General features: G+C 39.7%; 2 protein-coding genes across 2 annotated transcripts; one reads left to right on the top strand and one right to left on the bottom strand.

Annotated features, from left to right (window-relative positions):
- Positions 1 to 2975: 2975 nt before the first annotated feature.
- On the top strand, positions 2976 to 5389 carry BTG4 (BTG anti-proliferation factor 4). The gene is made up of 5 exons (XM_035345988.1): positions 2976 to 3160; positions 3498 to 3692; positions 4221 to 4358; positions 4518 to 4713; positions 4867 to 5389. Exons 2-5 carry the CDS (start codon positions 3520 to 3522, stop codon positions 5041 to 5043), a joined length of 684 nt encoding a protein of 227 aa, XP_035201879.1. The 5' UTR covers positions 2976 to 3160; positions 3498 to 3519; the 3' UTR covers positions 5044 to 5389.
- A 920-nt stretch (positions 5390 to 6309) lies between these two features.
- LOC118177856 lies at positions 6310 to 25825 on the bottom strand. Its single transcript, XM_035345886.1, has 25 exons — positions 25319 to 25825; positions 24851 to 25021; positions 24173 to 24330; positions 23565 to 23705; positions 22941 to 23079; positions 22475 to 22659; positions 21338 to 21463; positions 20062 to 20242; positions 18764 to 18923; positions 18346 to 18472; positions 17714 to 17962; positions 16232 to 16372; positions 15738 to 15977; positions 15209 to 15400; positions 14785 to 14952; positions 14482 to 14625; positions 13304 to 13499; positions 12463 to 12549; positions 11505 to 11669; positions 10907 to 11058; positions 10122 to 10208; positions 9302 to 9448; positions 8834 to 9028; positions 8391 to 8485; positions 6310 to 8033 (listed from the first exon to the last, which is right to left on the bottom strand). Exons 1-25 carry the CDS (start codon positions 25815 to 25817, stop codon positions 7802 to 7804), a joined length of 4377 nt encoding a protein of 1458 aa, XP_035201777.1. The 5' UTR covers positions 25818 to 25825; the 3' UTR covers positions 6310 to 7801.
- Positions 25826 to 26864: the final 1039 nt, after the last annotated feature.

Below are 26864 nucleotides of genomic sequence, written 5' to 3'. Positions count from 1 at the left end.
GTCTTGTCGATCAGAACACTTGGCTGTTCATCATGGTCTTTGCAGAAGCTGCTGGGATGCTAACAATTTCTGCCTGGATGCAACAGGTAACAAGTGGGAGCACAGTTTGTTGAGTTGCTAATGGATCTCATGTTGGGATGGACTGCTCACATTTTCTTTCTGACGCTTTGTTTCTCAGCTGTTTTTTATCCAAAATAGGGTACCCAAGGCTGCCTTTTCTTCAGGTCGGTGACAACTGACAGCATTATGAAGGATTTGTGTTCAATTAATTAATCTGCCTAATTCAAAGAGACATTTTTTCTTGTCAGTGAAATGTGAGGTGAGAAGTACGCTCTGCTGTTTCTGTCATTAACAGAAATACTTCTGAATTCCTGCATATTAAAAATACTAAGTTAAAAAGTTCTCATGGCCTTATTTCAATGGTAATCTTTATAATTAAAGCCAACTGGATGGATTGCCAAAATCTTTGCTTATTTTTTTTCTTTTTCTTTTTTTTTTTCCCTGTCTGATGCAGAAATTGGTATAGTTTGTAGTTCAGCCTCTTAACTTCCAAGAAATACACCTTCTTGCATGACTGATTGCACTGCTTCATCGGGTTACTCAGGTGAGCAGTTTGTTTACGGCTGACCTGTGCTTTATGTGTTAGCTATGGGAACAACTAACTCAACAAAAGGAGACGTTGCAGGGATTCAAACTTCTCTTTGACTGTCCTTTGTGGAATCTGGTCCCTTCTTTTGTCAGAGCATTTCCTAACTCACAGGGCCTGCCTGGGCAAGTTAGAGTTGGAGAAAGTAGGAAGGCGGGGGACAGTTCAACCACCCTGCAACTGACCCAAACCAGCTGGGCGTTTACTGAAGAAAAGACAGCGATGGGATGATTGCGAGACCGCACTTTGTCAGATCCCACATGGAAACTGATCAGTTAGGGTCTTCAGTGGCAGGGGATGGACTCCGTAAGATGCCTGCTGCTGTTCTTCAATGAGAATGTTACTTTAGCCCTGGTAGTTTAAGAATAAAAGGAAAACAAGATTTATAGGTAGAAGTCATATCTTTTATTAGATTATAATATGATAATGTGAAAAAATGACACGAAGACAAGGAAAGTAGATGAAGCTTTGGCAAGAAAGACAACATCATTCCTAGAGGATTCACAATCTGTAGGTCTGTGATTATGCATGAAGCCTTGAGAGGACTAAACTGTTATTTAGAAGAACTTAAACTATAATTATCTGCATTATCCATCATTTTTAGGAGGCAGATCTTGCTCTTACTTAATATTTTCCTGGACACCACTTTGTCAGCAGAGCTTATCTGTGGTAGTTGTTCCCACCTGCATCCTCAGGGTTTACATGAGAATCAGAAAGAGAGACCCATCCATTGCCTGACATTTTTTAAGCAAGTTTAATCTGTAAAATAACATTCCAGCCTCAGGCATAAAAATCCAGTTTGCTTGCTCCAGCATTCTCACCTGTTACCCGGAGCTAATTTTGGTGTGCAGGCAGCAGACAGTCCGTGGCATGTCAAAATCTTCATAGGCTGCACGGAAAGGGGTGAACAACTCCTGAAAAGACCTTGTGTGGGAATTCTTTACATCAATGCCCATCAGAGGTTTCCTGTTGTCCCCCAACTTTCTCCAGAAGCATAAAACAGGTTACCATTGCCCTCCTCTGCTGCGTATGTAAGGGAAGGAATAACTCATGGCTTGCATATGAAACAAAATCCCTATTTGTTTTAACAAGAAACTGAATGCAGTGCAGAGCACACAAGGGATTGTCTTGTGGTCAAAACACTGGTGTATGACATTAAATCTCATTCCTGGCACCGTTGCATGCTTTTCCTGAAGATTCGTTATCTCAGCCTTTGATTTTCGTCTCATTTGAGCGGTTACTGGAAGGTTCCTGTTGCTTGAGGAAGTATTTTAATATGTCAAAAAAGGAAGGGGAAGACACTATTTTTTTCCCCCTTTTAGTACACATTCTCTAAAGCCAGAATTTCTCCTAAGTGCCTTGGTAAGTCTGTTTTGTGATACTGAACAAAACTATAAAGAGAAAGGAAGTAACTGCGTGGGCGGAGGAGAAGGGGAGTCCAGAAATAGCCAGAAATGCATGGATCGTGGTACGCTTCTGCAAAGATGTGTACTTCTGCGATGTTGTGGCCTCATGCTTCATTTTGCTTATCCGGTGTATTGTATCACAATCTATTCACAAAACCAAAATGTAAGTGCTTGAATTGCTTGGCTGCAACATCTACAATCAAATCAAGAGCCAGTTTAAATACTCAGCTCTTTTTACCTTAATTTGTCATTTTGTCTTGACAGTTCCTGATATCTGACACTGGTGGCACAGCTTCCTGAGACAGCAAAGGGAAAAAAAGAACACATCAGCTTTTCTCTGAATGTTCCCCCCTAATCATTGCCTGAAGTTTTAAACAGTGAAGCATTCACATTTGAGAAACTGCCTTTGTAAAAACCCTTCAACAGAGTCATTTCCACTCTCTATAAAACGCCTCAAAAATTAAATAAAACTTTACTAGCAATGTGAACGTTTATACAGATCACTAGCAAGGTTAATGTATGATAAATACAGAGTCATACAATTTTCAAAATGAAGAGTACCAAATGTGAGGGCTTCATAGGGAAAGTAATGGCCGTGCAAAGTCAGCTAGTAGCAGTCAAGTCCAATTTTAAAAATTTATTAATAAGCCCGGGACTATTTTTCTCATGGTGAATTTTTCACCTAAGTATTAAACTCATTCACTTAAATATTAAACTAATGTTCATCTGATAGGCTCCTGGACACAACAGCAGAATGCTGAATTAAGTCTACCTTAAAAGATGATGCTGATATTGGGATAACACCAAATACCTTGGAAGTACCGTTGAAACCAGCTTGTTGATAAGTGTAATGGTGCACACCTGAATATTGTTAAATTTCACACAGCCCCTTGAGTTTCCTCTTCTATATAAACCCTAAGCAAGATGGGTTGTTTAGAAGAGTGGGGGGAGAAATTGGGTGTTTTGGGGGGTTTCTGTTAAAAAAGAAAAGTAAAAACAAAGCCAACACCTACACAGGTTCTTGTAGTATTAAATCTGTTTCCTTGGTGACTACTTGAAGGTGTATATAAGGTATACCTTAGATTTTCAACACTTTTGGTCTGAGAAGGTAACGTTTCTCATTTTCATTGTAAGTAAAAAGCTATGTAATTGTAAGTAAGTACTGCTGCTTGTTTATTGAAGTGGGTATGTGATGTGTAATAAGAAATAATATATCTTACACTCTAGTATTTTAACAAGTGTAGTCTGGGAGTCTTCTGGCAGTATGTTAAGCTGGTGTCAGTGTCCTGAACTGAGGTGATTGGTTGTTTAGCATCTAGGCTTTATCTGATATGGCTTATGCAGGTTTAGTTATATCTATCCTTGGAATTTGATACTGCCTTAATGTTTTTGAACTTACTTACTGTAGTGTCTAATTTCTACTGATGGCTCTCCAACAGCCAGAGCACTTAGTGCACTTGATTTAAAATGAAAGATGAAATTGCTGCCACGGTCTTCTTCATCACAAGGCTGGTGAAAAGGGAAGACAAGCTGAGTAAGCATAAAATAGAGAAATTTGCAGCTAAGTTGACAACAATCCTGTTTGAGAAGTACAAGAATCACTGGTATTTGGACAATCCATCCAGAGGACAAGCCTTCAGGTAAGAGGATCCTTAGCAGAAGAGGAGGTGGACAGGAGTCTTTGACATTCAAGATGCAGCAAATGTAGCTAAAGGGAAACTAGTTGTTAACTGTTTTTTTTTTAAAAAAATAAATACATGAATGTTGAAAGCAGTTCCACAGGATGTGTTTGGAGGTATGTCTAGAATGTCTAGAGAGCCAGGGTAGGAAACCAAAGAGCATGTGCACGTTGTCTTAAATACCCCTCTGGCTTCTTGAGTGCAGAACTTAAGTAGTTTTAATGACTCCTAATTTTAGCAACTTAAAGTCTCCAGAAATGACCATTGGAGTGAGTTGCTGCATAAGGTATTAAAATGAACAGGAAGCAACAGAAGCCTTGGTTGGGCTGATAAATCAGCTAATTTAACTTGCTTCTTGAGGTTGTGAGAACTCGTATCAACAGGCTGTGTTAAGATGAACTGTAGTAAACCTAATTGAATTCTGCTGCAGCTTTGCAAGTTCTGCTCATACAAAAATAGTGTTCTACTTGCACTTGTATCCTTAACTAGGTGTATAAGGATAAACAAACATCAGACAAGAGATCCGCTGCTGGAGCAAGCTTGTGTGGAGAGTAACGTGGACTTCAATAATCTCGGTTTGCCAAAAGAGATGACGCTATGGGTTGACCCATTTGAGGTATGTTGCAGGTGAGTTGAGAACCTGTGACTAACATCATACTGTGTGTTCTTTACCAACTTGATCCTTTCTAAACTTATAGAAACTGAAGTTTCTATTAGTGTCAGGTGAGTAGCAGAAGTCTGTACTGCTTGTACAGAACTGCATGATACAAATACAGTTTCTTCCAGGTATGGTGAGAAGAACCGGCCGTTCACAATCGCACACTTTGAAGGAGAGGAGAACCCAGAGCTCCCTCAGCAGATCAGCTATGCTGTTGACAGAGCAGCTCTAGACTATCAATCTGGCACCTCTTCTGATGAGGAGAACTTCAACAAGGAACCAAAAGCTATCCCTACTGTCAGTAACCCTAACAGTGTCTACCAGGTAAATATGGTCATGGTATGTAGCTTTTGGTCTGCGCTATCACCTGCAGGTTCTGTTGTGGAGGAGTATGGTAAAATAACAGCTGATGGCCAGACTAACCTCCCCTCTCTTGTCCAAACACACTTTAACGTCATCTCATTTCTTGTTCTTTAGTTTGGTGACTACTGCAAGCCACCCATACAGCCCTGGTCTCAGTATCTTCATAGGAAGACATACATGACTGATGGCTCATACTATGCCCAGCACAGGGGGTACAAAGTCTACAGGCCAACAGCTGCTTTCACAGGACCGCGTGTTGATAGATACCACTGGATCAATACCAAGCGGTAGATCTGTGGCTGCACATGTTAGAGGCTGTTGAAGCACTGAGCTATGGCATGGGATGAAGGCTGGCACTACAAAGCTTCATAAAAACAGAAAGCACTTACTGTCTATTCCCTATCTCTTACTCTGTATATCTGGAACTTTGGGGTTTTATTATGTAACTTTTTAATGTTTTATTAATGTTAACATAAGACTGAAAATTATTGTGAGACTCTACTTGTAAGCTAAAAAGGAAATGCATATATCAATAAATCTAATCATGTTTTTTAAAAGCTGTCTGATCTGCTATCAGTGCCCTAAAGGCAGATAAAGCTTTTCAGTGAAGTCACAAGCAAGTCAAGGAAGATTTAAAGAAAAAAAATCCAACTTGCTTTGAAAGGTCATCTGCTTCCTTCTGGCAAAAGTAGCAAGAGCAGAAGTGTACTCTATAGTTGCACATCACAAGTGGTTGAGTGAAGCTTTGCTATATGCAGCTGTGGAAGACTGCCTTGTGGCTCTGGCTGGGCTTCTGCTTCATAGCCTGTAGCTTACCTGTCAGAAGAATGAAACCTATTGGACAGGAGAGGGATGAACACATAGCATTGTAGCTATCAACAGCTGTAAGTTAGCACAGGCTTGCCAGTCTGCAGTACTATGTGCCCTGGGAAGCTTTTCCGGTAGTTGTGGACAATTTGAGTCGCTTGACCTGTTTTCCAATGTGTCCAGAACTCTGGATGCATGGAGTGGACACATGGAGTCTACACTCCCAGTAGGAAAGATACTGGAGTCCTAAACTATGTTCTAGGATATTGCTTGCGACATCTTTTTCCTTTTTCTTTTACTAAGTGCTGATACTAATCACATTCAACACAACTGCTTTTGTATTGATTTGCAGTATCTCTTCCTACTCACTCAACTTGTCTCCTCTTCCACCTGTCTGCTTATTGAACTGGGATGTGAGGGTAGCAGGAGCAATATCAATAGCTTGTCTTGCTGGCTAATCTATTGAAAATGCTCAAACTTAATGTTCAACAAACTTGAGTGTCAAAAGCCAATAGCTCATGTAAATTTATGACTTCTTACTGCAGCTATTTCTACTTCCTCTAGTCTACCTTTTGGTACCTAATAAACAATGATGGAAACTGCTAAGAAGCAGTCCTGAAAAGGAGGCACTATAAAAGCAGATAGCTAGAGCCACTTCAAGATCTGGAGGGCTGCCTGCATAAGTAAAGCCAAACAAAAAGGAATAAATCTATTGTGTAAAAATCTATTGTGTAAATTTCAGGTAATCTCATAGTGTAGAAGATAATACTGTATAAAGTCACAGGTGCTCCGTAAGCTGTATATTAATTACCTCTTTATTATAATGTACATGTGATATGGATGGGGGATAATTAGGAGGCCAATCCTTGTAATGCTGTTCTGCAATGAGGTGCTCTCAGTCATGCTTCACTATGACTTGGTCTGTATTTCTTCAGAACAAACCCACACTGCTGAGTCACATGTACTTTTGCACAAGACTTCTTGCAATAAACTTTATTAATAGGACTTAGTAGATCACTCATACAAAAAGTCAGTCCTACACTGCCTGTAAGTATAGAGAACTTCCTTTTTAAAAGACTTCTTTTTCAAGTCTGCTCTTTGTGTGAATGCTGTAATCTGTGTGATGTTGCATAAACTAAATAAATGAGACGATGTGAGGTGGGAGGCTTCTTCATTACTGTGAGTCAGAAGCAGTGTTTCCAACTAATTCTTAGAGCTTTGATAATAGAGCTTGCACTTGAGCAATTTGATCCATTTATTGTAATCAGTGGTGTGTTTTTCCTAGTAAGGTCCGAGTAATCATCTTTGTATAGGGTGAGAGTGTTTGACTTGCCAATTCTGAGAGAATAGTGTGTGTGTGTGTAATTTGTAAAGTTGTAATAATCTAGCCATTTCTCAGTGTTGAATGTTTAATGAGGTAACAGCATTAGTATGAGGTTATTCAGTGGGTCATGAAATAACTTAAAGTTCTTGCTCTGTGCCTTCATAAATTGTTCTGATGAGGTGAGAAGGATCTCATGTGACTTGTTACCTAAACTAGAGGCTGTGGTGGACAGATACTTCATTTACTATTGGATGGCAAATTCCCCATGCCTTTCAGGGCTTGGCTCTTCAATTTGGGAGGAGGAAAGTCTGCATCTCAAAGCTTAAGAGTGGAGCTAGTCTTTGACAGTGCAGGGCTTGCATTCCTTTATGGCTGGTACTACAGAGCAGCTGGCACGTGGTGACATCAGGAAAAGTGAAGGCTGTCCAGACTGGGCAAGTTGCTCTTGGTGGTGGACATTTTATCTCCTGTTTCTGTTGTGTGATTGTGTAGGTACGGTTACTTGGGCTGATCACATCTATAGCTTTCCTTGTCTTAAGGTCTGAAGCATCAATGTCAGCTGGTGTCTGTAGAGGCTTCAAAACATGTAGCAGAATGATACTTTAGCTTAAAATATGTAATATATACTTAATGAGACTTAAATACTGTTTCTAAATTTTGCTTCTGTTCCTGAAAGCTGGGGGTTTGGTAAGCTTTTACAAGTGTTTGTCATTTCACTACCTGGATGTAGTAACGTAGGCTAAAGTCTTGTCACTTAAATTACTGTATTGCTTTCTCTCTCAATTTAATGAGCCTTTGGTATGAAGAGGAAAAATACAGTCTCATAAAATGAAAACACAAGATTTATTTTGGTGTAAAGCCTGAAGACAAAAGCAGAGGACCAATTTAGAACCGATTCATGAAGTCTTCTGAATATCATTAAGACTTTTTACCTAGGGCTATCTTCTCTTCTAATGCCTTTATTTGTCGTACCAAATGGTCTTTTTCCAAACTAGTTAATTCAAGGTGGTCAAAATGCAAGTCTTCACTGCCTTTACTGTTCAAAAGGTGATGTTCACTTTCTATGACATCCACAAGCTCTTCAGTTAACGTATCCACTCTATCCTCAAGTTCTGAAGTGGTCAAGTAAGTGCAGCTCTCCTCTGCTGAGCTAAAGAAACGGAACGCTTAAAATCAGACAGTCAAAATGCCACTGTTGGTTCTATCTGTAGACTTTTCACAAGACCAAGCCAGAAAGACCAATTTCACCGAAATTTAACTTCTGTTACTCAAAAGATGATAGCTTAGAGAGAAGCAATTAGTCTTTTTAACAATCGGGCAGCACATTTGGCCTGTCCTTTATACAATGTCACTAGATGTAGCAGGTTGTGGAAATTGGTTTTGTAGTGTAGAGTGAGGTCATAATGAAGAGGGGTCATGATTTGCTTCGTTTACAACCCCCCAGGTTGTTTGATTGTTGCTATCTCAATACAAGAGTTCATAATACATCCTCTCAAATCATTCTTACCATGTCCTCCATCCCAAACTGCCCTTTTCACAGCTGCTTAAGGCATGAAGGAAACGTTCTTTGCTCTTCAGAAATGACTTGCCATTTAGTAGTTCCTCAAATGTGTCATGCAATAAGCACAGAAGTGGAGAGAGCAAATTAGTGTTAATTTTAAAAGCCATTTATAGACTCTTTAAATACATTGTTTCATGGTTCTACTTTTTATACTGTCCTAGTGATTTGCATTACGCCCAAAATTTCTTTTTTTCAGATAAAAATAACAGCTTGTGATGCTTTTTGTGTGGCTTTTAGATTCAAACACTTAGATGCTTGCTGGGTACCAATAGCTAAAGATATAGGAGTCTAAACCCCTATAGGCAGGTTTGAATTGCAATTTTACACTGAAATAAGAATAAGGATGGTGAGTGTTCAACCAGACCAGGACTTGTGATCTTTTTTATTACCTTCTCAAAGGCTTCCATCCCTGTGAAGCTTTTCGATTTCACCTCAAAAAGTTGGGAGATCAGAGTTATTTCTTCCTTGGAGAATGGTTCTTCCTTTAGCAACGTCTGAGTTATCCTGGAGGATTTATCACCCTGGAGAACTGTTGACAGCTGGAGTCTAAGAGAGTACATTTCACCAAGGCAAGTCTTTAGTGCCTAGAAAAAGAGAATACAGTATATGGTGGATTTTGTTTTGTCTTCCTGTCTTACAACTGAGGTGAAGCTGCATTATTTAGATGTTCAATATGAACCATTCTGTGAACAACCTTTGTGCAACAGCAATGGCAGTTCAGATAACAGCCCTTAACCATCTTTTTTTCACCTTTGATTTTTGTTTTTGTACAAAACTGTTAAAAACACCTGCTTTTAAAGTGGTGCTTTTTCCAAACACTGCTGTGATGTGATTACGTTTGGAACATATTGATGTACCTGATAAAACAGTCTCAGAAAGACTGGGTTGGTGTCATGGTTGAAGTCAGCAGCAGTGATATGAGCTAAACAGTGCACAAGGAGCAGGAGGAAGCTTCCAACAGAACCCAGGCAATCCCTTAGAATGAACAGCTTGTTCTCCGAATTCTGAGAAACAACAAACATCCAGAGCTGAGACAAGAGCACATCAGTAGTCAGCTCAGCTGATGCGACTCCTCCAAGGGTTGGTCTCCATTTTACAGAAGTTAAAAGACTCAAATTAGAGAAGGTTATTTGGTGAATATCCATATACTAAAGAAAGCAGCATTGTCATAAGACTTTGTTTTCCTTTGTGTGAAATCTAACATGTTCTCACATGAGGTGTTTCTAGAGGTTTGTCTTTGTGTATTGTGAACTTTAGAAAACTCTCTCCATGTCTTGGAATTTTAGAAATATGGAATCTGACTATTTAGTATTAATTATAGCGCGTAAAATGCTGATAAGCTGACTTCTATGAATTTGGTGTAACTTGAATATGAGAGACTGGGTAACCACAGCTTGTTTAATAAAGCATGCTTTGGGTATGATCATTCCACTAAGCATTTATTAAATCTTATTAATAAATTAAAACATTTATTAAATGTATCCTAGAGTGCTCTATTAAGTTTACATTCAGAGATTTCTGAAGCATGCCATTAACGTTACATTGATATTTTCCTAGAAAGCGTCAAGCATACCCTGACTTAAAAATATGAGCCATTTCTGCAATTTCCTTCCTAGTTCCATAATTTCATGAATATGACAATACTACTCAGACTGGTTAGATGTGAAGTTGACACACCTGATAAAAGAAGCAGTTTCCAAAGGCATTGCCTGTAGTGTTACAGAGAGGTATGCTGGAGGCAACACACAGGTTAATTTCTGGAGCCTGGAAAGGGAAGGCAAATTGCTTTTGTAAAAAGTATATATGCGCGTCAGATCTGCAAAGTAAGAGGGATTAATGGGATATAAATTCATTTAAATGTCAGCTTGATTTGCAGTCAGTACACAGAGCCAAGAACTACCACAAGGAAATGGAGACTGTTTAAAAAACCCTTGCATATCGCAGCAGTTCATCTTGCCAGTTTTCTAATTAAATAAATGAAAGTGTACTCTTGCCCTGGAGCTCTGACTGTAGTCACCATTATTTTTATTATTATTTATTTGATATTCTTATGAAAGACCCTGGAGAGTCTACCTTGGCTGCAGCCAGAATGCACGAAGAACTGTAAAAAAAAATGGGACTCCTTGCTCCAAATTATTAAAAAAGAAAAGCTTTATCCTAATATTAGGCAGTATTAATATTATGCATATGCAGCAATTGATAATACAAGAATTAAGTGATGTGCTCAAGAAAGATGAAAAGACAAATATAGGAATGGACCGTGGATCATGTGGGACAGAGATTTGGCTTCAAAATAGTCCTATACCCCTGTGGAGGAAAAAAAAAAAAGGGAGTGCGCTTCTGATGCTCTCAGACTGGTTATTCTCTGCTTCATCTTGCTTGATAGTTGGTGGAAGATTTTTTGGTTACCTGTATTCTTCTGAAAGCACTGATTACTAAATATCAATATCTTAAAAACTCACATCAACGTGAAGTCTGAGAAATTGCAGGATGGAGATGCCATATTGATATATGACAAACTCCCTTGTAGAAAGGGTTGCAGAATCGACTACTCTTAGTTCTCCTCCTGGATCCATCAAGGTATCTTGTACACCCTGAGAAGAACTTGCTGTTTCTACAAAGAACAATAACATTTTGTTAAACTAAATAGTTTGTGTTTTCATTTTGTTTGTCCAAGAAGGAACATTGCAACACAAGCATGTAATATGTTGCATTTCTCACCTTTTAGCACTTGTGTCATTATTCGATATAAAATTAAGCCCTTCTGATGCATTAGATTTTTTTTTTCAAGAGTCATGCCATGCTTTATTCTCATGCAACCCCCAAAACTTCACTCTTCCTTGTGAAATTCCGGATAAGATCTAGAACAGTGAGATGACCCATATGCCTTGGACTTCATCAGCAGCAACATCTGAGTGATTCTGGGTCTGTCTTCCATTGTTACAGCATTTTCTCCAGAGGACAGTAAATCTAAATTGCCTGTCCAGTAAAATCTTATCACAATAAAAACAACCAAAGGCTACCTGAATGATGAAACCAAAATCATTGCATTACATTCACCTTCTGATGTTTCCTGTGAGGATGAGCAGAGATGAGGTTTACTTTTGTCCAGCCTTTGGCTTTGTAGTAGCCCAGTTGCTGCCGCATGACTTCGGAGCTCATCGTTGACATCTTTCAGAAGACCAAGAAGAAAAGAGGTTTCCAGATACTTAGTTCTATTACCACCTGTGTAAATAAATACAGAAATGCTGCTTTCTTAAACAATCCATCTCTTACCATCATTCCAAAAAGGACTTATGTAAGCAAGGTGAAATGGGTAAGCAGGTTTGCTGTTTGGAGCACACTGTTGAAGTCTGGGCAAAGACATGTCAACATTTCAGAGAAAATCTCTCTCTCAAAAACACTTTGCCATGTCCACTTGGCTAGTTCTCTCCTTTTCTTATGTACCTCAAATACTACATGGAAGTCTTTGTTTACATGGGAAGATGGTACTCTTAATATCAAAACAAGCAAAAGTACAAAATCCTGCCATCCCCCACCAAAAAACAAAAGCAAAAAACAACCACAAAACAAGACCAAAACCTAAATACTTATTTTTTCCCACTGATTTTGTTTGGACTTCTTACAGAATACTCCTGGCAATTTTTCCTAACAGTGTTGTGTTTGTTTCCAGTGTGTTTTTGTTGATGAAAAAAAATGATTATCTGCCTCTGAGTCTGTAAACAATGGCTTTCTATTGCATATCTCATCTGAATTGGTAGGATTTATTTTTTAGCTAATGAATGCAACATTTGTCTAAGTGCTTTAAGTACAATCCTTGGTTTATTATAAGCTCCGCATCGTTGCTACTTCACAGATGTAGGCAAGCTGCTTATGCAGATATCACGTGTAGCTCACGCAGTTTGTTGTTATTCAAACAAAAAGGTGGCAGTTAGCGGGAAAAGAAGAGTTTTGTGAGATCGTTTTGTGTAGCTCCATTTGTGGGGTAGTAGTCAATAAAATGTTGTAAGGTTTTTACCATAGAGAGGAGGTGTCGTGAACTGTGGATTCAGAAGAATAATTCTGGATGCCATCAGGTGTTCTGCCTGCTTCAGCACCTGGATGTCTGTGAGAGCAGTATACACTAGTTAATAACTGCAAATAATTCCAGACATTCCTAGTCATTCCTCTTGTTCCATAAGCTAGCCTTGATTTCTTTTGGTTTATTTCTTTGTGTTTAGTTGAATTCTAGGACTGGGTTACATACCACTTCATTGAGATAAGGGGTAAATAAACAGCTGTTTGCTTCATACACAAGGTCCTGGAAAGCCTAAACACTTAGGAATTGATCACAAGGGATAGTTCACCTGCTCCCAGTAACGTTTTTTTTTCAGTCCAAAGAGGAGGAAATTCTGCTACTTATCAAAGAGCTGCTGATGTTTCAAGAGAACTCCCAGACACCTGCTTAACCCTAAGGATGGAAGAAATGCAGCTCTGAAGATGTATAAAGATTATCTAGGTAACAATTGTATTCTTGTCAGAAAAAGCAATCACCCAGGTAAGTATCCAGATTTATACTTAAATTTCAATAATATCCATTAATTGAGAGGACAGTCATATAGTCCTAGCTCTAAAATGCCTTTTTAATGTAAACTCTTCATGTTTGCTCAGTTTCAAGGATGGTTAGTTGGGAGAAAGATGTTTTATTTTCAGAAACACATAAAGCCTTCCTCATCTTATACTGTTAGCTATTGTCTGAGTTCCAGCCTACCTCTTCCCTACCCTTCCCATTTCCAAAGCGTTAGCGCCCTCCAGGAAATGTATGAACATCAAAAAGGAATGATAAGTCACTTGAGTTTCTTATGACAAACTGAACTTACTTTCAGTCAAGAACTCTAAGAGCTCGTCATCTGCCTTATGATGTGTCCCTGGAATCCAGAAAGACTTGGTGATGGACAACAGAGGACTGCTGGTTGGCTGCATCTCTTCTCTTTCTTCTTCAGATCTCATCCTCAGCTTTTCCAGATCTGGATGAAAATCCTTCCCTTTTGTTTCACTGCATTTATTCATCGAGCTCTACAAAGAAAGGTAAGGAGGTGTAAAAGTGCCTATAAAAATCATAATGATAATTACAGTTTTGTTTATTTTTAACTACTTCTCTGGCATAAATTTAGGCTTTGTGTATTAGAAACTTATGATCTCTCACATTGTTAATGGAAAAAAAAAAGTTAAGAAGCAAATACAGAGACCTCCAGCAGACTTTCACCTTAAGGAGCTCATTTTTCAGGCTGTATATGCTTTGCTTAGGGCAGATACTAGTCGCTTAGCTTGCCTTCTGCTGTTAAACTGCTCCGGCTGTACAATGATTAGTACTTCGGACTACAAATGGCATTTCTGGGTACCACTCCTCAATCTCTAAATAACTGAAAATCAGAAAAAAAAGAAACAAAGAAAAACGGCAGCCAACCAATGCCCAGAACAAACAAAAAACCTCAGTGGAGTGGAGAGGTTATATGAAAGGATGTGGTCAGGGAGTACCCTCCTATCATGCTGCTCAGGGTGTGCTGTTGAATCAAACCCCGTGTGCTTCATCCTCCTTTTCAGCTCTCCACACAGCAGGTGATTCTGCAGCTTTGCTCTTTCATCTGGTACTTGCCATATGTGAGATTCTCTGAGGTCCAGACACTTCTCTTGAAGGTCTGCCAGAGATATTTATTTTTTTTTCTGATGTTTCTTTTGTTTTCAAGGTAGCTTTTTTCTTCTCTTAAGAAGAAAACTGTCAAGCTCTTTCTTCTCCTATGCTTTCACTTGGGGGGATAGCTACTTTTGAAACCTGTGTTTTTCCTGTCCCTTTCAAACTGCTTCAAGTATTGTATTCCTAATCTCTACATTCAACCAATATCTTGATACATCTGATGTGATTATCGTAGTACAGAACATAATCCACACATCTACCTGCATTTACAGTCTCTTTAGCATTACACCATTAATCTTATATATTGTGCATATGATGCAACCTGTTCAATTGGAAAACTTTGGGGATTTGAGGTTTTCTAACCTGCAATGGATCAAAACTACTTGAAATATTCTTCTTTGTTCTTTTATTTCCCAGGAAGAGTTTCAGCTGATCCTTCAGCTTTCTAATTTTCTGCTCTCTGAATTTTTTCAGTTCATTGGTTATGTTGTTAGCTTCATCCACAAACTACAGATCATACATAAGGAAAAAAAAAAGACAATAAGATCCTGGTATTGTTCTGGAAAGGGTGATACTTGGAGAACAGAGTTCTTTACATAGTAGCAGGAGCAATGCAAATTAGCATTTTCTGAATAAAATCAGTAGGTAACATATTTTCAGTTTTACCTTCTCCTGGAGGTAGCCTTTTAGGCTTCTGCCTATTTCCTTAAACTGTGCTTCTCTCAGCTGTAATAGTTTTAGAGCTTGTATATATTCAAGCACTAACAACGTGTACTCTGTGTTGTTCTTCAGCAGATACAACATGCCCCTCGGGTCATCATCAATTGATAACTCCTGAAAGATAAAATGGTCATGTGAAACATAGCGCGGTATGTGATCAGAATCATACTGTTAGGGTATCTTATTTTATGTGCATCTCGTTAAGAGCACACAAATTTAAGAGTCAGAGTTTTTGAAAATGCTGTCACAGGTAGTGGAAGCTGGATAGCAGTATTTTGCAGTCTCATGTACCCTTTGTTTTTGTTGTTTTTAAAAAAGAAAACAAAATCAAAAAATCTGTCAAAAGTAAGTTTAAGATCCTCCATATTACTTCTACAGCAAGCTGTTCCAGGTCAGTGCCCTCCCTTTGGAACCTCAGTGTAGCCTTCTGGAGCCTGTAGCAATCTTGTAGCATGACGACGGTTTGCCGCAGGTGTCTCTGAGATAGGATGAAGTATGCCAGCAAATCCCCTAATTCTTCTCCTTCAGTCTCTTGGATCACTTGCATTTCTTTGGCTTGTATCTGTGAAGAAAACATTACGAAATCATATAGATTCCGTTACTTGCAGAGTTGTGAAAGTGTGGAAATAATCCAATTCTCAGTGCAGGTTTGCAAATAGGAGTCCAAGGAAAAATAGTGAACTACCCTGAAGAATAATGGAGTCCATCAAATTAAAAAGGGACTTGAAAAAGATTCCCAAAGCATGTCCTGCTAGAGCCGAAAAATCCTGTATAACAGGACTTGTTGTGAACCACACAAAACATTGCTGAACCTAAAATAACCAGAGATTTTAGTGAAGCCTCATCCTGCCACATACCTCTGTTAGCAAATGAAAATATGAATGCTTCAGGTGGTGTACCTTTTCTTCTGTCTGTGTGTGAAGTTCCAGTCTAAATTCTGCCTGCATGTTTCTCAGCTCAGCTTCCTTTAAACCCACAAGCAAATCCCCTTCCTGATGATGCTTCTGGAGAAAAGCCAGAGCTCTTGCCATTTGCTGTTTCTCTTGAGTCTGAGCAACCTCTTGAGCTACTCTTTCACCATCAGTTTTGTAGTCAAAGCTGTTCAGGATCCTTGTCACGCTTTCTGGCCAAGTCAGCATCTGAAGAAGGGAAATACAGTGCTATGAGCAAATGAATTTTGTGTACAGAAGTGAACGTGTTCTTGCATTGGGGTTGTAGTGGGTACAACTGGAAAGGCTTTGACTGTGTGGTTCTGTGGGGATGCCCTGTTTAGGAGGTTCCTGTAACTGCACTGTAGGTCAGGGTGGGCATCTGCAAGCTTACGGGTTTTCTGAATTGCCACGAGGCTTTTGCAGGTGAGGGGTGAAGCATGAAAAGCATGAACTGCCTCTACCTGAAGGTTGTTGTAGAGATCCAGGACTCTGTACAGACATGCTTGCCTCAGAGCTTCCAGCTTTACTATCTTCACTGCAGAAGCTTGTAGTATTTGAGTTAGAGAGTCTGGAGAAAGCTTGACTTCCTGAGAACGTAGTTCCTGTTAAGTGAAGGAGGAAAAAAAATAATAACAGGGATTTTCTACACCAACAAATAGCACCATAGTCACCAGAACTAGTGAAGCCTGATTTCCTATGGACTCGTGGTGGGAAATGTGGGTCAGTTTGGAGTAGTCTAAGTTCTAAGTTAGTAGTCCAAGTAGACTTAGTTCCTCCAAGTTTATAGGGGCTCCAAGGGAAACTTTTTCCATATAGGTCTTTGCTGGATGAGTGTTTTGGTACCTAGTAAGGCATGAAGTCATGCTGTGGTTTAGCCTCAGAGGGATACATAACGTCTGTGTTTCTCCCCTGCTTGCCTGTTTGTTTTCATAAAATTTATGGGTGCTTTATTTCCTGAGCCCTTTATGCCCCTGCAAAGTTAGATGAAATCAGACAATGGATCAAGAAGTTTGTTATTAGCTTAACGTTAGGCAGACATCTGCTCTCAGAACGGATTTATAAGGTCTGACTAGAGAATGACTCTGCCATATTAAAGGTTGCGTGTATAAACAAGGTCATCTCAAAGGTGGAGCTTGCCCACAACTGAAGCCCTTTGCCTAAGTTGCCTAACCATCTTTGAAGCTATCTCTCCGACGTTTTCCTGTCGGACCGTAGTGTGAGGTCTGTGGTTATGTAGACTTGTAAAATCTAAAAGGAGAGCAGCATTGGTGGGCACTGAGACTGCAGAAACAGCAGTGGCCCCTTCTACAAAGTGAACAAGCATAAAGGAGATATTAACTCAAAGTATTTTGAGGAAATAATGTTATAAGAAGAGGGAACTTTTCTACTTTCAAATCCTCAATTGTTGTCTAGTAGTGATACTCTCCTAGTAAAACCCAGGGCCCACTAGAGGAAAACCAGCATGTTACAATTGTAGGTACTTTCAGTGTTATAAAATTCTCAGATACTGGAGGGTGGAACAAGGACCATTAAAGCAGCAAAGTCCAAACGACAGGTTGTGAAGAAAAAAAGAAAAACTACATTCATGCGTGTGAGCAAGGGAAAAACAAAGTCAGTCAGTAAACTGGCTTAGGAAAAGTACTGGTAATGTCACTATTTTTTCTTGTGTAATGATAGTTTAAAATTTAGACAGCTTAAACTATACTGAAGCAATAAAAATATGTAGTAAAAAAAAACGTACTGAGGCAGTAAAATATGTAGTCCAATACAAGGAGACCCAAACACTCCAGCTGTGCCTGTAGCTGCTCTGATAAGACAGCCACCTATGCAATGCCTAAAGCTAGTGTGTATGCCTATACCTTCCAGTGAAGGTTGCATTCATCCTTGCAAAGCAGTGAAGTGACAATAGTAGGAGTAGCATAAGCAAAGTGCCTTAAACGTACTTCTCGTTCAGTGAAGTCAGAGTCTGGGATCTGAAAACCAGAATGACAAATTGACAACTGGTCTGGAATTTCTTCCAGAAAATGTAAGGTCTGATGGGGTGCTGTTAAACGTGAGCTGAGGCCAGAATGTTTGATTTCTTCCCGATGTTTCTGATAGAGGACTTGTTCAGTACGGTGGTGGTGTTCTGACAGTTCTTTCAGGAGTGAGTCCTTGGCGATGACTGCTTCTGTTCCTCTACTGGTCTTTCCCTGAAAACATAGACAGCCCGACTGCAACATCTTCATGATCAGGAGCATCAAAGGGATGAGAAACGAGTCACACTGAGCTTTAAAAATAGCCAGAAACCAGATCTCCAAGTTCATTTAAGTAACATAAGTAGACTGGTTTACTGTAGGAGTTATGGAAAATAAAGCCACTGATTCTTGTGCCTTAACATTGAGAAGGGAAGCATAATTTTCTTTCTGTTCTGCTTTGCAGTAGCCAGAACAGAAGATTCTTTTAAGAAACACTTTTTTGCTTTAATTTCCTTTTCTGAAGTGATGTGGGATAATTGAATTTGAAAAGAAAACAGAGAACTTTCTTTTCTTGTGGATCAGCTGAGCACTCTAAGTTGATACGGTACCAACCTTACCCCGTTTCCTGTATGGTATTCATTTTCCTTAGTCTTGCATGATTCATAAAAAAATGCGCTTATTTCTTCCATCATTAAAGATAGTTCCAGGTGTAACAGTTCACAAGCATGCTTCTCTAAGAAAAACCTGTGACCAGATATTCATGAGACAGGACTGAAGAAAGATTCCTACTTTGTATACTGTGTATACTTCCTCATTACTACGTGGCACTTCTCACGTTCGTGTGTATATTACCTGAGAACAAACAGTGGGCTGTAACAGGTACCCTATGTTGAGCCACCCAGAAAACCCAAATGTAAGCCTTTTGGGGGCAGGGGAAGTACCTCTAAGCTCATGTAGAATATATATTTTATAAGTAAAAATGCAGAGGCAACTAAACAAGGCACAATAACTGTTCTATGAATAAGGTTTTCTTACTTTATCTGGACTTCTTGTTGTACAAGGCTGATCTTTTCTGAATGTGAAATGGGCAGAAGAGCTGATACTGTGGAAGCCGAAGCAGTTTCCTGACTTGCTTCAGTCCTTAATGCCTCTGAATGAGCAGCAGATGCTTTTAAAGTACTTCTTGATGAGTACCCTGTAGAAGAAATCAGGGAATATATTTACTGCTGAACCGTTATTTTTGGAGTACAGTTAAGCCCTCTTGCACTCTTTGAATATTTTCCCCTTAATTCTACTGTATGCAGTAGTAAAAGTAGCAGTGTTCCTGGCTGGAAGGAAAGCAAATGGCCTTTCGGAAGGTCATTCGTCAGTCCATTCTAGTTACATTTCTGCAAAAGAGCATTTTACCAAAATAGATACATTTATCAAAAGCGTAGCTTATCAATAATTCCTATAAGGTTGCCTTGAATTGGACACGAGAATCCTGAAAGTCTGTTTGTATTGCTTGTTGAGAAAAGAAACTTTGCTTGTGTCACATACTTCAAATTAATTGTATGGTAATTTGCATACCGAAATCTCTTCAGCAGTTGAACAGCTTGTATTGTGTATCTCCATTTGCTCATACTTAGCAGGTAGACCTAAAAGCCTCGTCACAATGTAATTTAAAATTTGAATGTTCTCAGCAGGGGAAGTAAAAGCTTTGCTATTGATTTCTAGGCTTTGAACCATGTTTTCAGATGTCAAACTGAGGTTAGGTTTTCTGTTCTGCAGGAGACGCTGGACTAAAAACATGGAGCCAACTCAGGTTCATCTCATGAACAAAATCTTTTTATTTATTTATTTATTTATTTATTTCCAAAGATTAAATCATCTTAATTAGGTTTTCCAGGTAAACCAGCTCAGCTCCAATGCATAGAAAGTGTACAAAATCAGATAGTACCACCATTTTCTCAGTCTTCCCTTTGAATTTTAACTGCCTTTCAGCTTATAGCAAGTTAGTCTAATTAAATCCCTTTTATTCTTATGGAAACTCTCTACATTGGGAGAAAGAGATGAATTGTTTTGCAAAATATGCATTCACTTTTGTGAGGCCTGGAAAGAGAAACTTGGAGCTTTGATTTCAGGGCTGATCCCACCTGGCAGCAAGTGTACACAGATGATAAAGGGTTTAAGTCCCAGGAGGTTTTTAGTACTTACAAAATGGAGCTGAAGTCGGTTTCCAGCTGTCAGATGGGAGTATCTCTTTCTAGCATTTCAAAGTTGAAAGGTTCCAATATGTCTTTAAAGGCCAGAGTAAAATAAGATAACTGGAAGTCCCTATACCTCCCTCTTACCAGGTGTCTCAGGTGATGCACTGCTTCTGCTATCTTCTTCCAGCATCTGAACCACAGACTTGAGCAGAGGGATCAGATGTTGATGGATGTCCTTGCATGGACTCTGTGAGATCCTACTACTGCCATAAAATCGGGTTGTCTCATAGTTTTCAAAGCACTTTTGTGACCCAGAGAAAAGCATCTGAAACAGCACAAAGCAGACAAAAGACAATACATGCAACTTGTGTTTCATGTCTGTCAAAAAGCCCATAGGAAAAGCATCCTGGTGTTCTTTGCCTTCTCATGAAAACCTTACCATTTTGGTTTGTAGCCATCCTATGCAAACTGATGACCCAGTAAGATGCTACCACAAGCTGGTCTCAGCAGTTTAAAAGCCTTTTGCAATGGTTATGGTCCCAGAGCACCCAACTCTGATTTTTCCACATCCTTCAAGCTGATCTGAATGTTGTCACACAAACTATTTGAACTGCGTTACTTGTATTTAACGTCATCTGTTTCTCTGGAATCCATTTGTACATGCCATACATCTGATAAAATGTTTTCTGTTCAACATTGCCATCTAATAATCCTACCTCATTTAGACTAATAAGCTGAAATTCAGTTAATAGTTATTGTCTCTTGGGGATGAAAGAACAGAAGAGGAAGACAGAGAGAGCTCCAAGGGAGCTTTAAAGGAAGGTCACTGAAGAAAAGGGAAGAAGATTAGAAAAATGTGTTAATTTGAAGCTATTTTTATGTAAGTAGTCCAAAATAGAATACGGAAGCCAACTGATAGGTCCCGAGTCCATCGAATTGATGGAAAGATGCTCATGTCAAGAGGATTCAGGCCTACAGCACTTCAGACATTATAGGGGATGGGATGGGAATTGAAGGGACCCTTGAACACAGGGGCAGTTGTGATCCTTTGCACTCAAGCATTTTTGAAAATCACTTTTGCATCCTTGGGGAAAAAAAATTAACAGGAATTATGGAGTGTCCAATCTCTTGCTTCTTCCCTAGGAAGTAAAGAGCTTCAGGTGTCCATGAAAGTAGAGAAGCTGAGAACTTTTTTCTAACCCCGCTGTGGGAAAAACTGCCTTTGAAATGAAATTTTATTTACCTTTAAATGCACTTTATAAATGAAATTCTCATTCAAGTTTTTGGTCATTTTACAGGACTCCGATTTCTTGTGGCAGCGTTCTCAAGGATTATTCTCAGAATGGGGCAACTGTTCATGCTTTTGTTAGAAAGTAAGTAACTTGACCACTTTTTATTTGCCTGAGGGTGAAGTCAGTACCTTTGCCTGCTGGGTCTGGATATTTGACAAGTCCCTCAAAAATTCCAGTTTGGCGTATGCAGTCTCCACACTAGCTTGTTGTTTCAGTAGGCATTCCTGAAACTCAGAGGCTAGGGCAAGTATGACCTGGAAGAAATGATACAAAATATAAGGGTACTTCAAGTCCCAGCTTTCATATTCTTTCTTACACATAATGTGGCAAGTCACTAGCTACAAAGCTGGTGTGACTGTATAATGGTTATAGAGCACTGGTATCTGGGTATACGCTAAAGAACAGTCATGAAAACTGCAAATGATGTAAAGAAGGAAAAACAAACAAACAAACAAACAAAAAACCACCAAACAACAACCCCGAAGGTAATAGTTCTAAAAGGGCTGATGTAGGAGGAATACTGGAGGAAATAAATGGGACAGCATGAACATGGGATGCAATTTGTCTGTGGGTCTGTGTCTGAAAGGTGTAAATGTCAAATAGATTGTGAATAGACAGTCTTAAATTGAAAGAAAAGGCTTCCTGGCAATATGTTTCAATAAAGTCTGCCTGACATCTGTTCGGTCAATAAAAAGCTTGGCGTTTACTTCAGCTGGTATTGCTTGGAGAGAAATAGATGCATTCTCTTTAGAGCTAGGTAACACTTGATTGGAGAAGGCCTGTCCAGGTTTTCAAGGGCTGAATATGGATTTATGTGTACAGAAGTCTTACGAGCCTTTAGGCAATTTTTAGGCGTTCCCTGTAACAGGGAGGACTGCAGGAAGTGAGATTCAGCTGCACCAATACCCTCTCTGGATCACACCTGGGTCCAGCCCTATAGGGGAATATGCACTGCATTATGATCAAGTGATATTTCATGATCTGCTAGATCTGATCCAGCTTTAACAGTTGTCATTTTATAAGATAGGTTTCATTCATTTTTTGGCCTCCTGACTTAAGGAGGATCTTTCCCACTCTGGAAAATAAAGGAAAATGAGAGCAGGCCAGGTGGGAAAGAAGAAACTCTTCAAAAAGCAGTTCCTGAAATTTGAAGTATCACAGAATAATGGTTTCAGAGCTTTCGTTTTACAGTGCTGCACAAATGTTGATGAGTTCTGTGTTGTCTGAGGCCAGGGATGTTCAGCTCAACCCAGCAGTGACCTCACCTGTCTGAACGTCAGGTTTGTTGCTGCCTCAGTACTTGACACATGGCTCCTTTGCTTCTCTCTCTCGGTCATCTGCATTTGCTTTTCTTCTAGTTGCATCTTTTTAATGAAATGCATCAGGTTTTCCAGTGCCTTTCTGATCTCTGACAGAACCTGTATTTCCTGGTCCTTTTCATCTCTGTCAGCTGTAGACAGCAAATATTAGCAGTAGTACCCAGCTGATAATCTAATGGAAATTTGCAGAGCAAATCTGAAATAAACACCTTCTAAATGTGTTTCACCACACCTCTCTTCTTTATCTTTTAGAACAGCCCAGTTAACCAGATCCTACCTCTCTATTGCCTTGCTTCATGAGGACGTGAGGAGTTTCTTAGGTTAAAGCTAACCTGTTGGAGGGAGCAAGCATCACAGAAAATGATGCATGACCCTGCTTTCCTCTCTTCTTATTGTATTTAACCTTTTGTACCTTTGAATAGTAAGGGCAGTTCGGTGCCCAGCTGGCTGCTGAAATATTTTGAAGCTCTTCTCTCAGCTTCCTGCAGAGAGGATCCTTCAAGAAAATGGCACATTTCCTCAATGTCTTTCATTTCCTCCCTGTATTGTATCTGCAAGAAACGGAGGAGAGGGTGTTTCAGATAATGCTGCAGACTTGTGCTATGGATGCTCTTTCCTCTTGTGATGCTCTTTCCTCTGACAGACGAGAGCAAGAGGTTGTCTAATTTGGCTGTAGCTTTTTCCTAGCCTTTTTATTATTATTATTATTATTTGCATAGAAATTGATTGCAATTCCCTTGTTTCTGGTACTACGAGTTGTCCTTGGTGTATAGGCACATTCTGAGTTGGAACTGGTGGTTATTCTGTTATGAGACTAGACACCAGTTAAGGTGGGAAAGGCTGCAGTGAAATAGTAACAGCTCAGTTTACATTCTGGGTTTGTGCTGTACTGGGGAGGGAAATCACTTGGATTCAGATGAGCACCATCCTGGGTGCAGCATCAAAGATCTTTTAATTTGATACTTGTTAAATTTGATAAAAAGGCAAGCTTTTTTAAAGAACTTTACTGAAGCCAGTTGCAAAAAATTCATCATACCTTCTGGGCCTTTCCCTCTTTTGCATCATGAATGACATGAAGAAATAGAGAGCTCAGTTCTTTAAGAAGCCTTTCTTCCTTTTTTATTCTTCCGTGCCTGTATTTTTGCCTTGAATTTATTTCCTTTTCTAGAAGGTCCAGCTGAAAAGCAATGATAGAAATAATAACTCAGATTTTGCAGGAAGGTGAAGGTAGATTATAAACTTCAGTGAAGCTAGTGATGAAATCTTTGTTCAGTGCTTTCAACAACAGAATATGTATCCAACTTGGTTGCCACGGGGGGTGAGTGCTTTGGAGTGTTAGGTCTGTGCATAATTCATGTTCAAAGTTATAATACAATGTGTACTTTGGGATAGGATATAAAAGAGAAGGTGCAAAAAGCAGCAGCAGAAGATACAGATGGAAGGGAGAGAAAAAGGGATAATGAAAAGAGGAGATAAGTGAAATGACATACATATATTTCAGTTCATCTTGTACTGAAAGAAAATATTATTTGTGGGGCATAGGAAGAGGTGACATTGCCTCAGAGTAGTGGAAAAACATCAGCAAAAAGTTTCCCAAAGCTATCACACCTGTAAGTAGAGCTGGTTTGTTGGAGCAGTAATTACCAGATCTGGATCTGCAGCTCTTCTTGGTAAAGCTCTGAAGGACTGGACAATAGGAATTACATTGTGTGTCCAGGGGTGGGTTTGCGCACCTATAACAGGTCCAAATTCACCTGTAACTGGACTTATGGCTCTGGCACCAATTGTGATAGGGACAAGGCCTATGGACGAAGAAAAATTAAACATTATCCTTAGAATTTACATCATTGACTAGCTCTTTTTTTTTTTTTTTTTTTTAAAAAAAAAAAAGGTTAATAGGTAATGACAATGATTTCCAGTTTCCTAATGAAAAGTGAGTTTTCCTGAGTTGTAAATGCTATTTACCAAATGCAGAAGTGTAGGACCAAGGACCTTCCTTTTCAGACAACATCTATTTACAGCCCAATCACTGAAAACAGCTTCTGAGTAGTTCTCTTGAAGAGTGCAGCAGCGTTTTGAATGGCTGAAAGGCACGGTGTGATTTCATCTCAGTCCTAGCTCTCCTTCACCATTTTTCTGGTTTTGCTTGTTTTGAATGTGAACACCATGTAAAGTGATAGTTTCCATTCAGTGTTGATGCAGTAACTAATCTGCATTGGTAGGGTGATTTCCTGGGTCTGACAATAACGTGAATATTGGTGGGGATAGAGCAGTCCCTGCCCCTTTATTGTTTACATTATCAAATCGAATTTCCTGCCTTACCTTTTCCATTTCCATCTTCCATGGTTCCTGCGAGTGGGGAAGGCTGTCTCATATTCCAGTCAAAGTCTATTCCCAGAATTGGCACCATCAAACCAGACCCACCAGGATCTGGGATTTTCATCCCAAACACTGCAGGGATCCACATCTCTGTGCCGGGGTATTTGATCATACCTAGTTTGCACAAAGAAAAAACGAAACAGACAAACAAACAAACATAAAATATTAGATATTTTGTGATGAAAAGAGGCTGGCAAATGCTGGGTGGATGTTCTTATTTCTGCTACAGCTTCCAAATAATACCTGGCTGAGTTCAACATAAAATTTGCTTAAGAGTGCCTATTTTGACCAAAAGCTTCCTGTAAACTGCTAATTTTTTGGCCAAATCCTGTGATGGAAATGGGTTAATTGCTGCAGCCATGAATGTAATGACACCCCTTTACTCTTTAAAATGGACTGTTTTATACCTACCCAGATTACCACCATTACTCTTGAGGTTTGAAGCTATTTCTTGTTTTTTCTTGAGGCTTTGCAAGCAATACATCGCATGATAAAACCTAGTGGTGAAAGACTTCTTCATATCTTCTACTGAAGCCTTCAGTGCTGCCAATCTGTCCGCTGCTAGACAGGTATCTTCCAAAACCGATGCCCTAAACTGCTTTAGGGCATTCACCACATGGGTTTGTGATTGCAGGCAGCCAGCTTCCAGCACCGCTTGGTAGCTGCCACCGTGGGGCAGCACCTTGTCTCGCAGGAGATGAGCTCCATGTACCCGGGAGGTTTTCCCACTTAGGGGTTCAGTGAAGTAATCCCCAAGAAGCATTAGGTTTCCAGAAGGATCCACCAGCCCGCCTAGAGGTATAGCTTCTCCTGCAGTCAAAGAACGGGAAATAAGAGTCAGAATATCACCAGACACATGCTTGTTATGCTCGGCTCCTTCCCATAAAGAAGGCACAATAATCAAGGGCATGTTGGAAGCAGAAATAGGTCTAATGAGACACGTGAAAATAAAACACAAACATTTATGATGCTGGTTGTAAAATGTAGAACCTCACCCCTATCCAATAATGTATTTCTTGCTACTTTTTTATATATTTTAATAGAGCAATTGGACTGTCTTCAAGAGTCAAATCAACTTCAGTCATTTGTGACATAGCTATATTCATTAATGTAGCACCTCAGATGTCTCTCATGGTTTCTTTAGAGAGTTTTATTGACCGTTAAAGTGATAAATTGTAAGGTAAAGTTACAGAAAAGTGAAGGAGTTAAGTCAGTAAAAGCGAAGTTGTGCAGTTGGCTCGACAAGACAAGGCAAAGGTGGAAGGCAAAAGTGAAGGCTTTAGGCTCATTCTGTTCCATGCCTGTAGTCAGGGAGTTAGGGGCAGGTGAAATGAACAGCGTGTCCCACATTTACTGGTTCATGAAGCATTCACCCACCAGTGCTGCTGTCCAAACCGACTCCGAGTATTGGAACAATCTTGCCTCCTTCTGGCTCAGTCATAGGCCCCCCAATCTCCAGGGGTGTCAACATGCCAGTGATGGGGTTGAGGTACGTCCCTCCGACAGTCAGCTTTTGCCCAGTGTGAGGATGGATCGTAACCCCCAGCACGGGTACTTCTATTTCTGTCGCTGGATCTAGCATGAGTCCTCCCAGGGCAAACACCTTTTCAGGACACAGGACTGGGAGTTTTGTCTTCACAGGTAGGCCGGTGTCTGGACAAATTGGGTAAGGAATGTAGGGAAATATGGGCACCTCAGGCCTGTGACGCTCACCTGTGTGTAGAACCAGAAGAAATTTAACATGGCTATGTGCACTAATGCTGATGGCAGGGAGACAGGGGAGCTCAGAATGAAGGCATGGAGCTTTCAGAGAGAGCTTGTACTAAAGGCTTGTCATCTTTTGTCCAGAACTGAATGAATGATTCTAAGTCCTCTATGCTAGTTGTATGGTTAAGTTTTTAACTTCATTCTTGCTTTGTCTTTCCCTTAGAATGACAGCCTTCTTGGCATATAATAG

Source organism: Oxyura jamaicensis, chromosome 24 (assembly GCF_011077185.1).
Source record: "Oxyura jamaicensis isolate SHBP4307 breed ruddy duck chromosome 24, BPBGC_Ojam_1.0, whole genome shotgun sequence".
NCBI classification, from domain to species: Eukaryota; Metazoa; Chordata; class Aves; order Anseriformes; family Anatidae; genus Oxyura; species Oxyura jamaicensis.
The sequence above is the reverse complement of the archived record's forward strand: the minus strand, read 5'-3'. Positions and strand labels throughout refer to the sequence as shown.

Coding starts and splice junctions, on each gene's coding strand:
- LOC118177856 (XM_035345886.1), bottom strand. CDS start 25,817: ATGCCCTTGATTATTGTGCCTTCTTTATGGGAAGGAGCCGAGCATAAC. Junction 25,022..25,318: donor GAGTAATGGTGGTAATCTGG/GTAGGTATAAAA, acceptor TGTGCAAACTAG/GTATGATCAAATACCCCGGC. Junction 17,963..18,345: donor AATACCATACAGGAAACGGG/GTAAGGTTGGTA, acceptor CTATGTTTTCAG/GGAAAGACCAGTAGAGGAAC.
- BTG4 (XM_035345988.1), top strand. CDS start 3,520: ATGAAAGATGAAATTGCTGCCACGGTCTTCTTCATCACAAGGCTGGTG. Junction 3,693..4,220: donor TCCAGAGGACAAGCCTTCAG/GTAAGAGGATCC, acceptor ATCCTTAACTAG/GTGTATAAGGATAAACAAAC. Junction 4,714..4,866: donor ACCCTAACAGTGTCTACCAG/GTAAATATGGTC, acceptor CTTGTTCTTTAG/TTTGGTGACTACTGCAAGCC.